A 13,945-nucleotide genomic window follows, 5' to 3' on the forward strand; every position below is an offset into this window, starting at 1 on the left:
AAATGAATTAATATTCATGTGTAAAATAGTACATTTTTTTGTTTTGTTGTGCTGCATTTTCTTTTTTTAGATTGTGAAATTTTATTTTTAATTTATGGAATAACACAAGGATTTCCATATCATAGTAAGACAAAAAAGGTGATTGCACATGAAACTGCAAATCTATGGTGTACAACTTGCTACTCCTTTCCAATATACAACTGAAGTATTACATAGGTTTCTTTTTATCATTATAGGTTTCCATTAGAATTCTTTGTCTGTTCATTTTTTTTTGCTATTATCTAGTCATATTTAGTGAGAACTTTATTTTCTGTTTACTCTTACTATATTCTGTTTTGTTTTGGGTCTCTTTTTCTTGTTGTCATTTCTGCTTTGCTTTATGTTATGTTGTTATTTCCTTTTAAAAATATATTTCCCAGACTAGTTGGGATTAGTTTCATTATAGTATACTTTTATAAGACTTCCCAAAAAGTTATCTAGCCTCTTCTTTATTATCAGACATTTAGATTGGTTGCAATTTTATTTTTAATTAAAGAAAAAAATACTATTTAAAAATCTTTGCAGAGGTAGCTTCAAATTAATAATAATCATCATAATAATAATTAGAACATGTTTCTAACAATGCAATTAATGTCTCAAAGGGTAAGATTTTTAAAACTTTTCTTCTATGTCAGAATGCTCTATCAAAAAATAAACAAACAAAAAGCCAATACAAACAAAAAACTATCCCAACTCCCACAATTTTGCAAATCTACCAATGATGTGAGTCTTTGAAATTCCCTAAAATAAAAACATGAATTTTTATTTTTCCCTTTCAGAGCAGTAATGATAATCGTATGGTAAAGCAATTGAGACATTGACTGTCATAATGTTTGGACTATAAAGCTTATTAGTTACTGCAGTTATTAACTAGCTCACACAAACAAGAATAAATTCAATAGTTATTAGGTGAAAGAATTTTAGTTCCATATGAACATTTTCAAAACACTGGTTCTGATTTCAAATAACTTTATGATCTTTTTTAGAAGAAAAGAGAGATGACATAAAACAATGAAAGTAGCAGATAGACATTATATGCTATTGGAGATCAGAGAGGGAAAATTTCTATGACATAGTGCAACAAACTGAAATAGAAATAAAGGCAACTAAACCATAATAAAGGTTGCTTCATTCTACATATTACCTTAGAAAACCACATATTAGTGTTATCTATGTTCCATTATATTTTATTGACTTTATCAAATACTTCCCAATTACATTTTAATTTTGTTCAGCCAATGCATTTCAATGTTACTGCATATCATTTGACAACTCTGGCATAGATAGTCTAGGGAAGGTTTCTTCAAGGATATGAAACTTGAACTGAATCTCAAGGATCAGAAAAAAATAAGTATAAAGGAATGAGAAAAGAATTCTAAGGGGGATGAAAACTAATTCCCAAAATCACCATCCCATTTTCTGCCTCCCTGAATTTGTAGAAGCCCTTCCCAATAACCAGAATAACATCGCCTCATTGAATCTTTGTCTTCCTTCATGACTCACTTCAGTCTCATTTCACCCTCAAGTCTATCCTGATCCCACCCCTAATTGCATATGTTCTTTCCCTCTTCATTACACTACCTTGCATGTAATTATAAAGTGAGAAATAACATGATATAGTTGATACAACATTGTGGGACCTCTGCTGAAGTCTTGCCTCCCATGCTTTCTAGCTATCTTCCCCCTGGGCAAATTATTAATGTTTGTCCATCATTTCCAAAGAAGAACACGACATCAGGGAGGTGATGTCATGACAAACATAAGAACTGGATTTGAGTGAGGGGTGTTGTGCTTTGTTATCAGCTTCACTTTCTCCTCCAGAGCCATCTGGATCCAATGGACAGATATGAATCAGGATGACTGGAGATGGATCTGGATGTGAGGCTATCAGGGTAAACTGACTTGCCCAAGGTCACACAACTAGTAAATGTCTGAGACTGTATTCAAATCCCTCTCCTCCTGACTCCAAAACTAGTGCTCTATTCACTGTGCTATCTAACTGTCTGGGCAAATTTCTTTACTCAGTCTCGGTTTCCTCATCTCTAAAATGAGGATAAGAATATCATCTACTTCTCCAGGTGGTTGTGTGAATCAAATTATATCATATCTACAAAAAAGTCTAGCTATTGCTAACATAATCTCCAGCAACCTCAACTTTTTAAGTATAAAATGAACAGCTATAATTTGAGCTCTGAGGTTGTTTCCAACTTTAATTCTGTGCTCCTATAATTATATATATTGTATCTCTCCCATGTAATAGAAGTAAGCTTCTTGAGGGCAGGAATTAATAGCTGCATAATATTTTGCACATGGCAAACACATTATAAATGTTGTTTCTCTCGAAGTGCCCCTTTTCCTAGTAGAGTGAAAATACATTTCTGGGGCTATTATACTCTTAGGCTCAGACTAGTGGTAGTAATGTTAGTCTCAGTAACACTGATAATGCAGTTGCATAGATTTAGAAATGAAAGGCCGTGAAGTCCATCATTTAACAGATGAAGAGGAGACAATACTGGTCATTGACCTTGGTCTCATATTAGCTAGTTCTTGAATATTTATTGGCTTTCATTTGTGCAATGGTAATAGCAATAATGATCCACATTTATGTAATGTTCGATGTTCTTTGCTCACAAAAAATGAATTATTTTTTAATAAATAAGGTAATGGGGTTAGGTGACTTGCCCAATTTCACACAGCTAGGAAATTATTATGTGTCTGAGGCCAGATTTGAATTCAGGTCCCCCTGACTCCAGGATCCATGCTATATCCACTACACCACCTAGCTGCCTGATTGTTCCTTTATTCTTATCACCAGTTTTACAGATTAGAAAAGAAGGCTTTAAGAGGTTAAGCGATTTAGCAAGGATCACTCAGTTAATGAGGGTCCAAGTGGGATTTGAACCTAAGTCCCAAACTGCAATCAACCTCTGAGCTTGGGGTTTTTTTTTTTTTGGAAGTTCTTACATCTGAGTCTACAAAGAACACACGTTAACACTAATATTGAGTTATCAGCACATCTGCTATAGTTTCCAGACTGTTTGGCATTCTTTCAAAACATAAAGTCTATCTCCTTTATCAAAATCAAATCTCTGTTTCAATTCCCTCAAGGTACAAGAGATTTCTGTTATGCCTAATAGGGTTTAAGCAGGAAGCAGCATATGTTCCTGGGAAAATGTTTATAATTGCAGATGCCTTATCCAGGAACCCACTGGCAGACAAATGCACTTCAGAGACTGAATAGCACATGGAGATATGTAAAAGAGCTAGGGAAACCAGTCTACCAGCTTCCATCTGCAAAGTGGATCAGCTGTAAAAGCTGACTAGAGTTGATTAACTGCTGCAAGCTGTTAGAGGATGTTGTCAGATAGGGCTTTGCCAAATATAGAAGTGGAATGCCAGCGCCAGAGGACTGGGATTGAATAACCACATATGGTCATCCCATATCTTCCTCCATTCAGGATTGATCAGACTTCTCATGCTTGGCAAGACACAGAGGCTTTTTAAGCTGTGTACAAGAGAGAGAGAAAGTCCACCCTGAGACATGAAAGCACAGGCATCTCAGTCAAAGCAGAGTAAGTTGTCAAGACATATGTCTTTGATGCTTCCCTTATCCAGATCTCTCTGAAAAAAGGAAGTTTTGCCTCAAATAAATGAGGAGCTTATTTACATGGAATAGTGCATTTATTTAATTTATGTAAGAAGATTAACTTTATTGCTTTCATGGAATATGTATATATATATATATATATATATATATAGAGAGAGAGAGAGGTATATATATATATATATATATATATATGTATAATATATATAGATGGTTTGCTTCATTTTTGCCACATACTGGCTGTGTGTGTGGCCCTGTGAAAGTCACTTATCTTAGTTAGCTAAATAGCTCTCTTAAGATGAAATATAAGGTGTAGAACAGTTGCTAATCTTCATTGATAGAAGAATATCCAGTTTCCTCAATGTGAATTCTCTATATTAACAAAATCACAGATCTGCAATAGATGATAATTATGTTTGTCCTTCATTTTTGAAGACCATGACATCATGGAGCTGATGCCATGAGTAGCACATGAATTGAGTTGGAGGGGCTGTGCTAAGCTATCAGCCTCATTTTCTCCATCAGAGCTATCTGGGTCCAGTGGCCAGATATGAATCAGGATGATTAGAGATGGTCTGGATGTGGAGTGATCAAGGATAAATGACTTGCCCAAGGTCCATACAGTTAGTATTTTAAGTGTCTGAGGCCAGTTTTGAACTCCTGTCTTCCTGACTCCCAGGCCAGTGCTCTATCCACTGAGCCACTTAACTGTCCTTTTCTGCAATAAAGGATGACCTAAAAAATTTAGTTCAGTTTTAATCTTTAGTACCTTAAAATTACACTGAGTGCTTTTGAACACCTACATTTTTATATGAATGTGGGATATACATGTAGATAAATATGGATATACATTATATTGAACTGTATATTATATATGTGTATTAAATACAATGTGTCCAATAAATTTTATATGTATGTATGTGTATATATGTCAATAGTTTCATATCTACCCATATTGTATACAGAGACTATAGACCATATTTGTGGCACATCACTTACATATAAACTTGCATACACACATATATACAGATATAGTTTATATGGACTGTAGTTTATATATTTATGTGAATTTTGAATCTGTATATACATGCATGAACATGCATGTGCATGTATGTATACATACACACACATGGTTTTGTTTCTGTTGAACTGTTTCAGAAACATTTGACTCTTTCTGGGGTTTTCTTGGCCAAGTTACTGGAGTGATTTGCTGTTTTCCTTTTCTCATTGTACAGATGAAGAACATGGGTAAACAGGATTAAGTGACTTGCATAGAGTCATATTCATATACATTAACATATTCACATACAAATGCATGGACACATATACACACACATGGTATGACATTGAAAGCATCTTCTCTGAGACAGAAATTCTGACTTTAAGTCTTATTTCTGACTGATACTGGCATGTGACCGTTGGAAAGTCACTTAATCTTTTAAAGTTATTGATTGTGATTTGTATTTTTAAGAGAAATTCCTTATCAGGATCTCCCTACTTTTATAAAGTCTCAGATCTTTTAAATGTTCTTTTGTTTCTATGTGAGTACATATGTGCATTTTGGAACTCTAAATTCATAAGCAGAAGAAACTCACAGGAAATTCCCTTCATTTCAGTTCAACATTTATTATACATCTGCATAATTGTAGGGAGTTGTCTGGGGAACTGAGAGTCATGGTGATTTCTGTATGATACGCATAATAATATTAGCATTTATCTAGATCTTTAAAGGTTGCAAAACAATGTTTTCTTCATTTTATCCTCACAGCAACTGTGAAGTAAGAGCTGTTATTATCTTTACCTTACAGAAGAATATACTAAGGCAAACAGATACTCAATGATTTGCCCAGGGTCATATGGCTTATAAGCATTTGAGGATGGATTTAACACATCTTCCTAACTCCAAACATAGCACTCTATCCACTATGCCACCTATTTGTCTCATGAGCTTAATCATACAGTCATACATTCACATTATATTATTGGCAATTCCCTTTATCAGGAAATGTTTACTAAAATAAATGAGAGATGTATCCCAACAATGAATAGCAAAGAATAGTCATGAGTTCACCTATGAGTGTCAGAATAAAGAAATCTGACCATCATACTTTTTCAGTGTGGTTGCATGACTTTATTGGAAGCAGTGGGAACTTTCAGAATATCTGAGACATCAACAATCAGCCACAATAATAACAATATTTATTTTTATATAGGACCTTTAGTTTTACAAACGAGCTCTAATGAGATAATGTATATTATTTCACAAGCCTAAATTATCAGATAAATGATAATAATAAGTATTATTGCTATTATTTTATATGTTCAAATAAATTATTTCATTTGTTCCTTTAAAAATTGAGCTAGATAGTCTAGGTATTTCTATTTCCATTTACCAGTTGGAGAATAAACTCAAATTTGTTTAATGATTTGCCCATGATCAAACAATTAGTGAGGGGCGGCCATATTATAAACCCAGATGGCTCCTTGTACCTGATCTCAGACTTTTTTCCCATTCTGGCTGTTTTTTCCTCTCTTTGTGTTCTTTATTGTTATGACTAGGATCACACTATGAATCAACTAGAGTGAAAAGACCATCTTAACTTAAATCAATTGCTTTCCTATCCATTGGAAGGTATGAACCAGAAAGTTTACAAAAACTGACTAGTCTAACTTGTTTAAGTCCTTTCAAATCTATGAGAGATGAGTTCCAACAATAAATAGAAGAGAATAGTCATGAGTTCATCCATGAATGTCATAATAAAGAAATCTGACAATCATACTTTTAAAATGTGGTTTCAGAACTTTATGGAAAGCAGTGGGAACTTTCAGGATATCTGAGACATCAACAATTACATATAAGTTATATATTCATTTTAAATTCAAAAATGAATTAGTTCTTTAAAAATTGTACTGTCCAGAAGCTCTCTTTTCCTTAGTTCTCATAATTCAGAGTTTATTGAAGTTGTTATTCCTAGCAATTCTTTTTTTTTAGGTTTTTGCAAGGCAATGGGGTTAAGTGGATTGCCCAAGGCCACAGAGCTAGGTAATTATTAAGTGTTTGAGGCCGGATTTGAACTCAGGTGCTCTTTACTCCAGGACCATTGCTCTATCTACTGCACCACCTAGCTGCCCCCTTAGCAATTATTTCATGGAAACCTTCAATAACCTTGTAGGTTGTTAATTGATTACAACATTCATTGTGTCTTTTATTTGTCTCAAAAGGAGGGATTTCCCCAAACATTTTTTAATAGGAAATCAAGAAAATGAATGTCATGTACATTGTGATTTGTGTTGATGGTTTCTTTAACATCTCCCACTTTCCTAAGATGCACAATGTAAACAAACCTGGTATCTCCTTTATGTCATCCTTTAACAGCTAGACCTGATCATTATACACCAGCAGGTGGAACTACTTGAAAGTAAGTATGAGACATGCTATACCCCTTGAAATTTAAGATATCAAGTTCCTTTTGCTTGGAAAGGGGCACTTGTTAATAATAGGATGAGAAATTTAGTTATTAAATTTCTCTTAAGATAATGCAAAGAGTTCAATGCAAACCTATATAGAGATGATGATTTCCTAAATGTAGGATACTCTTATGTGTGAATTTCCTCCATCAAATATAGATCCTCAGTAATCAATGACCTAATAATAGGTCAATCCCAAGCACTGTCTGAAATCTAGTTGCAGTGACTTCGTCAGTGTCACATTACTATCTTGTAAATGACTCTGGGGAGTTCTGAGCCCAAACTGACCTGATTGTCATTCCCTATCCTCTACACCTTGTTTTTCCTACTTAGAATTTAATTTTTAATCTGATTGATATGCATATACATATTCCACCTAATAAAAATAATTATGAATTGGGAAGTATCATTTGAAAAATCATCAAACCTTATAGTGGTAAAGGTGTATGTATCAAAACAAAGTCATTTTTTTTTAATAAGGCATTTACTCATTTCTTTCAGTATAAGTTGAGACTTGTTAGTAATTGAATATATTTTCAGTAATGGAAGGTTGTATCATTGATTATGTTGAAGAGCTATCATTCTGGAATGTCATGGTCCCATCAGTTTGTAAATTAATCTACAAACGATTTAACAATTCAAAAATGCACAAAAAGATCTGCTACTGATTGGACTTTCTCAATAAATAGTTTCCATTCCCACTTTCCTAGATGTTTCCTAATATATGACCAAAATATAATTACAATGCATACTGAAACATAGGGGTCATCCAAACAGAAATTTCATCATTAAAAGAGTTAGATTAAAATCACTTTGTTAATCTTTAAAAGTGGAAAATAATTTAAACTATTGATTATTATTGATTATTAACTTCATTGTATATTATTTATTATTGGAATTAGAAAATATATAGATTCTTGGTTATTAGTTAAGGTGAAATGGTGTGAGAGGTTTATAGGAATTGCCAATTTAGCATAGATCTGGAAAGCAAATGAATAATCTCATCCCATATCATTACCTACAAAGTATCCTTGTAAGTCAAGGGATGGAATCAATATAAAGAAAACATTATTGAAGTCATAAATCTCAGGTTATATGAAATAAGTATTAGAAATTTAAAGATGTAGTTAGAAGCTTGTTTCTTTTAATTTTAGATAAGTATTAAATTGATTTCCTATTTACATATAGTTAATACTAAATTATAATATTTTGATTACTTTTTCTCCCTCTCTCAGTGATACTTGGCACTGAATCTTCCAACAAATATGAGATTAAAAACCGTTTGGGACAAAGAGTGTACTTTGCGGTTGAGGAAAACATCTGCTTTAACCGTAATTTCTGTTCACCATTAAGATCCTGCACCCTGAGGGTCACTGATAACACTGGTAGAGAAGTGATAACAGTGCACAGACCACTGAGATGTACCAGCTGCTGGTGCCCTTGCTATCTACAAGAGGTTAGTCTTCTTCAACATCATTTAAGCATTTTTTTCTTTTTTAAAAATAAAATAAAATATTCCCATTTAAATAGCTTTAAATAGTTCAAACTGAACCCTGGACAACCAAATTGTATTGGTTATATAATAAGATATCAGATTTTTTTTTAAATTAAAGGTAATTGTCTTTGGTCATTGTTGAAATTCCATAATTCTTTCTCTGGATACTGATGGTATTCTAAATAGCAGTTACCCTAAATTTGTCCCTGATTATTGCATCAAAGGAATGAGCAAGTCCATTAAGGTTGATCATCACCCCCATGTTGCTGTTAGGGTATACAATGTTTTTCTGGTTCTGCTCATCTTGCTCAGCATCACTTCATGCAAATCCCTCCAGGCTTCACTGAATTCCCATCCCTTCTGGTTTCTAATAGAACAATAGTGTTCCATGACATACATATACCACAGTTTGTTAAGCCATTCCACAATTAAAGGACATTCACTTAATTTCCCATTCTTTGCCATCACAAACATGGCTGCTATGAATATTTTTGTACTAGTGATGTTTTTACCTTTTTTCATCATCTCCTCAGGGTATAGATAGACCTAAGAGTGGTATTGCTGGATCAAAGGATATGCACATTTTTGTTGCCCTTTGGGTTTAGTTCCAAATTTCTCTCCAGAAAGGTTGAATGAGTTTACAGAAGAGCATACTAATTTGAGAAACTGATTAGTATTTAAGAATTTTTATTTCCAACCAAAGTTATAGTAGATTGGTGGGAAGGGAACGTTATGTAGTCAAAGCAAGTACCATAAATTGCACCAGAGGCAAATGACAGCTAATGTGCTTAGTTAGGGAAAAAGAAAGGAGAAAGGTATATGAAGGAGGAACTTACACAAATCAACATATGATTGTTTCCCATTTTAAGTGATTCTTCTCGCTAAGTGTTTAACTGTACAGTGGTGAAGTATTCTCAGATCTATATCTGAATTTGGCACCCAATGTCAAAGCTACAGCTGCCCCACACATTTTTGTATTTCTCCATTTCACATTTCATGTAAAAGGTATGCATATATATACACATTGTATGTATAGACTACTATATCCTGTAATAACTTTGTCCTTTTATGTATAAAGAAGAGACTTTAATAACAGATTGTCAATGATGTCAGTTACAGCTTTTAAAAGATGATCATTTCAGTCAGGTTAGAAAGTTTTACCCCATTTATATGATATATATATATATATATATATATATATCATCAAAACATAGAAATAAATTATATAAATATCTATATCTTTATGTAAATATATAGATGGGAGGGAAAGAAATCATAAAATGCATATATTATATATATATATATATATATAGAGAGAGAGAGAGAGAGAGAGAGAGAGACAGACAGACAGACAGACAGACAGACAGACAGAGACAGTGACAGAGACAGAGAGAATAGCTACAGAATCCTTTGGGAATAGTTGATGACTAGAAAGGCCCATCTCTTCAAATCTCTAGTCCCCTATTGCAATCATTATGGTGAGATGGAGGACCACTCTTTGGTATATGCTGCTATTGCATCCTAAGACGGTGCTCCCATTTGACCTACTCTCAGAGCTTAAGGGCCACCTCCACTCCCTGCATTCCTACCACTACATTCTCCAATCCACCTTGAAGCTCCTCCATTAGTATATGAGCTCCGTGAGGATGGAATTACGCTGCTTTTCTATTTATATCAATAAAGAATAATGCTTGCAAAACTACTTGTTAGTACATTCACTCATATTTCTGCCCACCAAATATATTACCTCATTATTATAATGGCTTTGTCAGGAGAACCTCTGTTTAATTATCTGCTAAGTAGTTGTATACAGCAATTCTTTAGAAAGAATGTGAAGGGTAGGTGGAAACCGTCTTGTTTTGTTTTGTTTTTTTTTTTATTGTTGTTGTTCCTAAAAGATAGATCTAGGATTAATGGAGGAAAGGTGTAGAAAGATGAAATTTGGTTCAGTAAGAAAACAAACAAAATAACCACTCAAGTGATAAGAGTTACTCAAAAATGAAAGGGAATGCATCTGGCTTTAATGGTTCCATCCTTCACTCGAAGTGGGGATTAACTTTGGTCAGGATTGTTATAGAAGGAATTTCTGTTCAAGTATAATTGGGCTCATGGCTTGTAATATTACTTACAATGCTGAGTTTCTCTAATTTTGGTGAGTTCTTTTTCTATAAACTATAAAATATACAAACGTAATAAAATAAACTTTGAAAATTCCTTCAGGGAGATCACAAAATATAGTATCCATCTGAAAAAATAAATGTTGTTTGCTTCCTTCTTGCTTTAAGAGAGACTATTAGGATGATAGACCTAGAGCTAAAAGGGATCTCAAAGGCCATCTCACCCATCATACTCATTTTAAATAATGGGAAACTGGGGCCAGGAGAGGTTGTGTCACTTCAGAGAAAATGAATCAAATCTAGGTTCTTTCTTTCTAGAACCAATTGTTTTCCACTATACCATGATGTTTCCTGCTTCCCCACAAATCAAACACTCTGTTTTAATATTCATTAATAATAAACTACTTTTGTTCAAATTCTTCCATCTCCTGCCACATTTTTAATAGAGCAAATCAACCAAGGCATAATGTCCTAAACAGTTGAATTGAAGTCTCACTTTGTTCAGTCAACTAGAAAAAAGTAATTACCAAAATATATATAGGAAAAAATAGAAATAAATATGCAGAGTGGTTATACGAAAACAGAATCAGAAATGAAGGAAACTTCAAATTAAGGGGTGGGAAATTTTTGGAGAAAATAGTCGGGAATCACTAAAATAATTTGAAAGACTAGATATTAGTCAAGCTGATATGTAATGAATAAGTATTTAAAGAATACATGTGACTCAAATTAAATCAGATTTAAATAACTGGGCAAATATCAACTGCTCATTAATAGGTAGAGATAATATAATGAAAATGGCAATTCTACCAAAACTAAACTACCTGTTTATAGTGCCCTATCAAAATTCCAAAAAAATATTTTAATGAATTAGAAAAAGTTGTAAGTAAATTCATATGGAGAAATAAAAAGTCGAGAATTTCCAGGATTTAATGGAAAAAAGTGCAAAAGAAGGTGCCTTAGCCCTACCTGATCTAAAATTATATTATAAAGCATCAGTCATAAAACTGTCTGCTATTGGCTAAGAAATAGAGTCATGGATCAGCGGAATAGACTAGGTGCAATAGCAGGAAATGATTATAGTAATCAGCTGTTTGATAAACACAAAGAGTCCAGCTATTGGGATAAAAACTCTCTCTTTGACAAAAACTGTTGGGAAAATTGGAAGTCAGTATGGAAGAAACTTAGATTAGACCAACACCTCACACCCTTTACCAAGATAAGATCCAAATGGATATAGGATTGAGACATAAAAAAAAATCCTATAAGCAAACTAGAAGATGAAGATCAAGGACTAGTTTACCTTCAGACCTATGGAAAGGGGAGCAGTTTATGACGAAGGAAAAGATGGAGAACATCACTAAAGACAAACTAGATGATTTCGATTACATTGAATTACAAGGTTTTTGCACAGACAAAACCACTGTAACCAAGATCAAAAGAAATGTAGTAAACTGGGAAACAATCTTTACAAATGTTTCTGACAAAGGACTCATTTCTAAGATATAGAGAACTGAGTCAAATTTTTTAAAAAAAATCCATTTACCAAGTGACAAATTGTCAAAGGATATGCAAAGGCAATTTACAGATGAGGAGATTAAAGCAATCCATAGTCACATGAAAAATTGCTCTAAATCAATACTTATTAGAGAAATGCAAATTAAACCTTCTCTAAGGTACTACCTCACACTTCTCAGACTGGCCAATATGACCAGAAAGGATAATGATCATTGTTGCAAGGGTTGTGGGAAATCTGAGACACTAATACATTGTTGATGGAGCTGTGAAATTATCTAACATTTCTGGAATTTGGAACTATGCCCAAAGGGCAACAAAAATGAGCATACTCTTTGATCCAGCAATACCACTACTGGGTCTATACCCTGAAGAGATGATGAAAAAGGTTAAAAACATCACTAGTACAAAAATATTCATAGCAGCCCTTTTTGTGATGGCAAAGAATTGGAAATCAAGTAAATGTCCTTCAATTGGGGAATGGCTTAGCAAACTGTAGTATATGTATGTCATGCAACACTATTGTTCTGTTAGAAACCAGGAGGAATGGGAATTCAGAGAAGCCTGGAGGGATTTGCATGAACTGATGCTGAGTGCGATGAGAAGAACCAGAAGAATATTGTAAAACCTAACAGCAACATGGGGGTGATGATCAAACTTGATAGACTCGCTCATTCCATCAGTGCAACAATCAGGGACAATTTGGGGCTGTCTGCAATGGAGAATACCGTCTGTATCCAGAGAAAGAACTGTGGAGTTTGAACAAAGACCAAAGACTTTTACCTTTAATTTAGTGGGAAAAAACTGATATCTTATTGTCTGATCTTGCTATCTCTTATACTTTATGTTTCTTCCTTAAGGATATGATTTCTCTCTCATCACATTCAATTTGGATCAATGTATACCATGGAAACAATGTAAAGACTGACAAATTGCCTTCTGTGGGGGGTGGGGGAGGGAAGTAAGATTGGGGGAAAATTATAAAACACAAAACTCAAAATAAACTTTTGAAAAAGAAAAAAAAAACATTAGGGGGAAGCTAGGTGGCATAGTGGATAAAGCACCAGTCCTGGAGTCAGGAAAAGCTGAGTTCATATGTGACCTCAGATACTTAATAATTACCTGTGTGTCCTTGGGCAAGTCACTTAACCCCATTGCCTTGCAAAAAAAAATAAAAAAATAAAAAGATACTTTAACTCAGTAGAGCTTACATGTACTAACTCTGAAATCATAGTGATTAGTCCAACTATATATATATATATATATATGCATATATGTATATATATATATATATGGTATATTAGTCCAACCAAATGTATAGTAAAATTCCATTATAAATAATTTTACTTCTCCATAGATCCTTTAAAAACCCTATAATTTCATGGGTGAGAATCTTACATGTGAGAAAACTTCCTCTAGCAATGATGGGCAGTAATCTCTTGCAATTTATGGTCATAGAGTATTACCTACAGCAGAAATTTCAAATACTATATAGACAGCCCACACCCTTGCTGGGTCTAACCAAATCAAAATGTAAATCTTTTCTGATTTTAATATATTGATGTATTAATTTTTAAAAATATATATAAACATATATACTTTTATAAATCAGCATTCAGACTATATCAGTGGTCCCCATGTCTATTTGACCTTGACATCAGTGTACTGAAGCTCCAAGATACTAGGTGTTTTGCACAGAACAACACA

The 13,945-nt window shown here is 33.6% G+C and overlaps 1 protein-coding gene across 1 annotated transcript in view; it reads left to right on the plus strand.

Moving 5' to 3' along the window:
- The window catches only part of PLSCR5 (phospholipid scramblase family member 5), a 32,480-nt gene that overhangs the window by 6,074 nt on the left and 12,461 nt on the right, over positions 1-13,945 (plus strand). Inside the window, exons 3-4 of the mRNA XM_074191120.1 lie at positions 7,020-7,062; positions 8,347-8,567. Coding sequence (XP_074047221.1) covers positions 7,020-7,062; positions 8,347-8,567 — 264 coding nt within the window. The remainder of the gene's footprint in view (positions 1-7,019; positions 7,063-8,346; positions 8,568-13,945) is intronic.

Source organism: Macrotis lagotis, chromosome 6 (assembly GCF_037893015.1).
Source record: "Macrotis lagotis isolate mMagLag1 chromosome 6, bilby.v1.9.chrom.fasta, whole genome shotgun sequence".
Classification (NCBI taxonomy): Eukaryota; Metazoa; Chordata; class Mammalia; order Peramelemorphia; family Peramelidae; genus Macrotis; species Macrotis lagotis.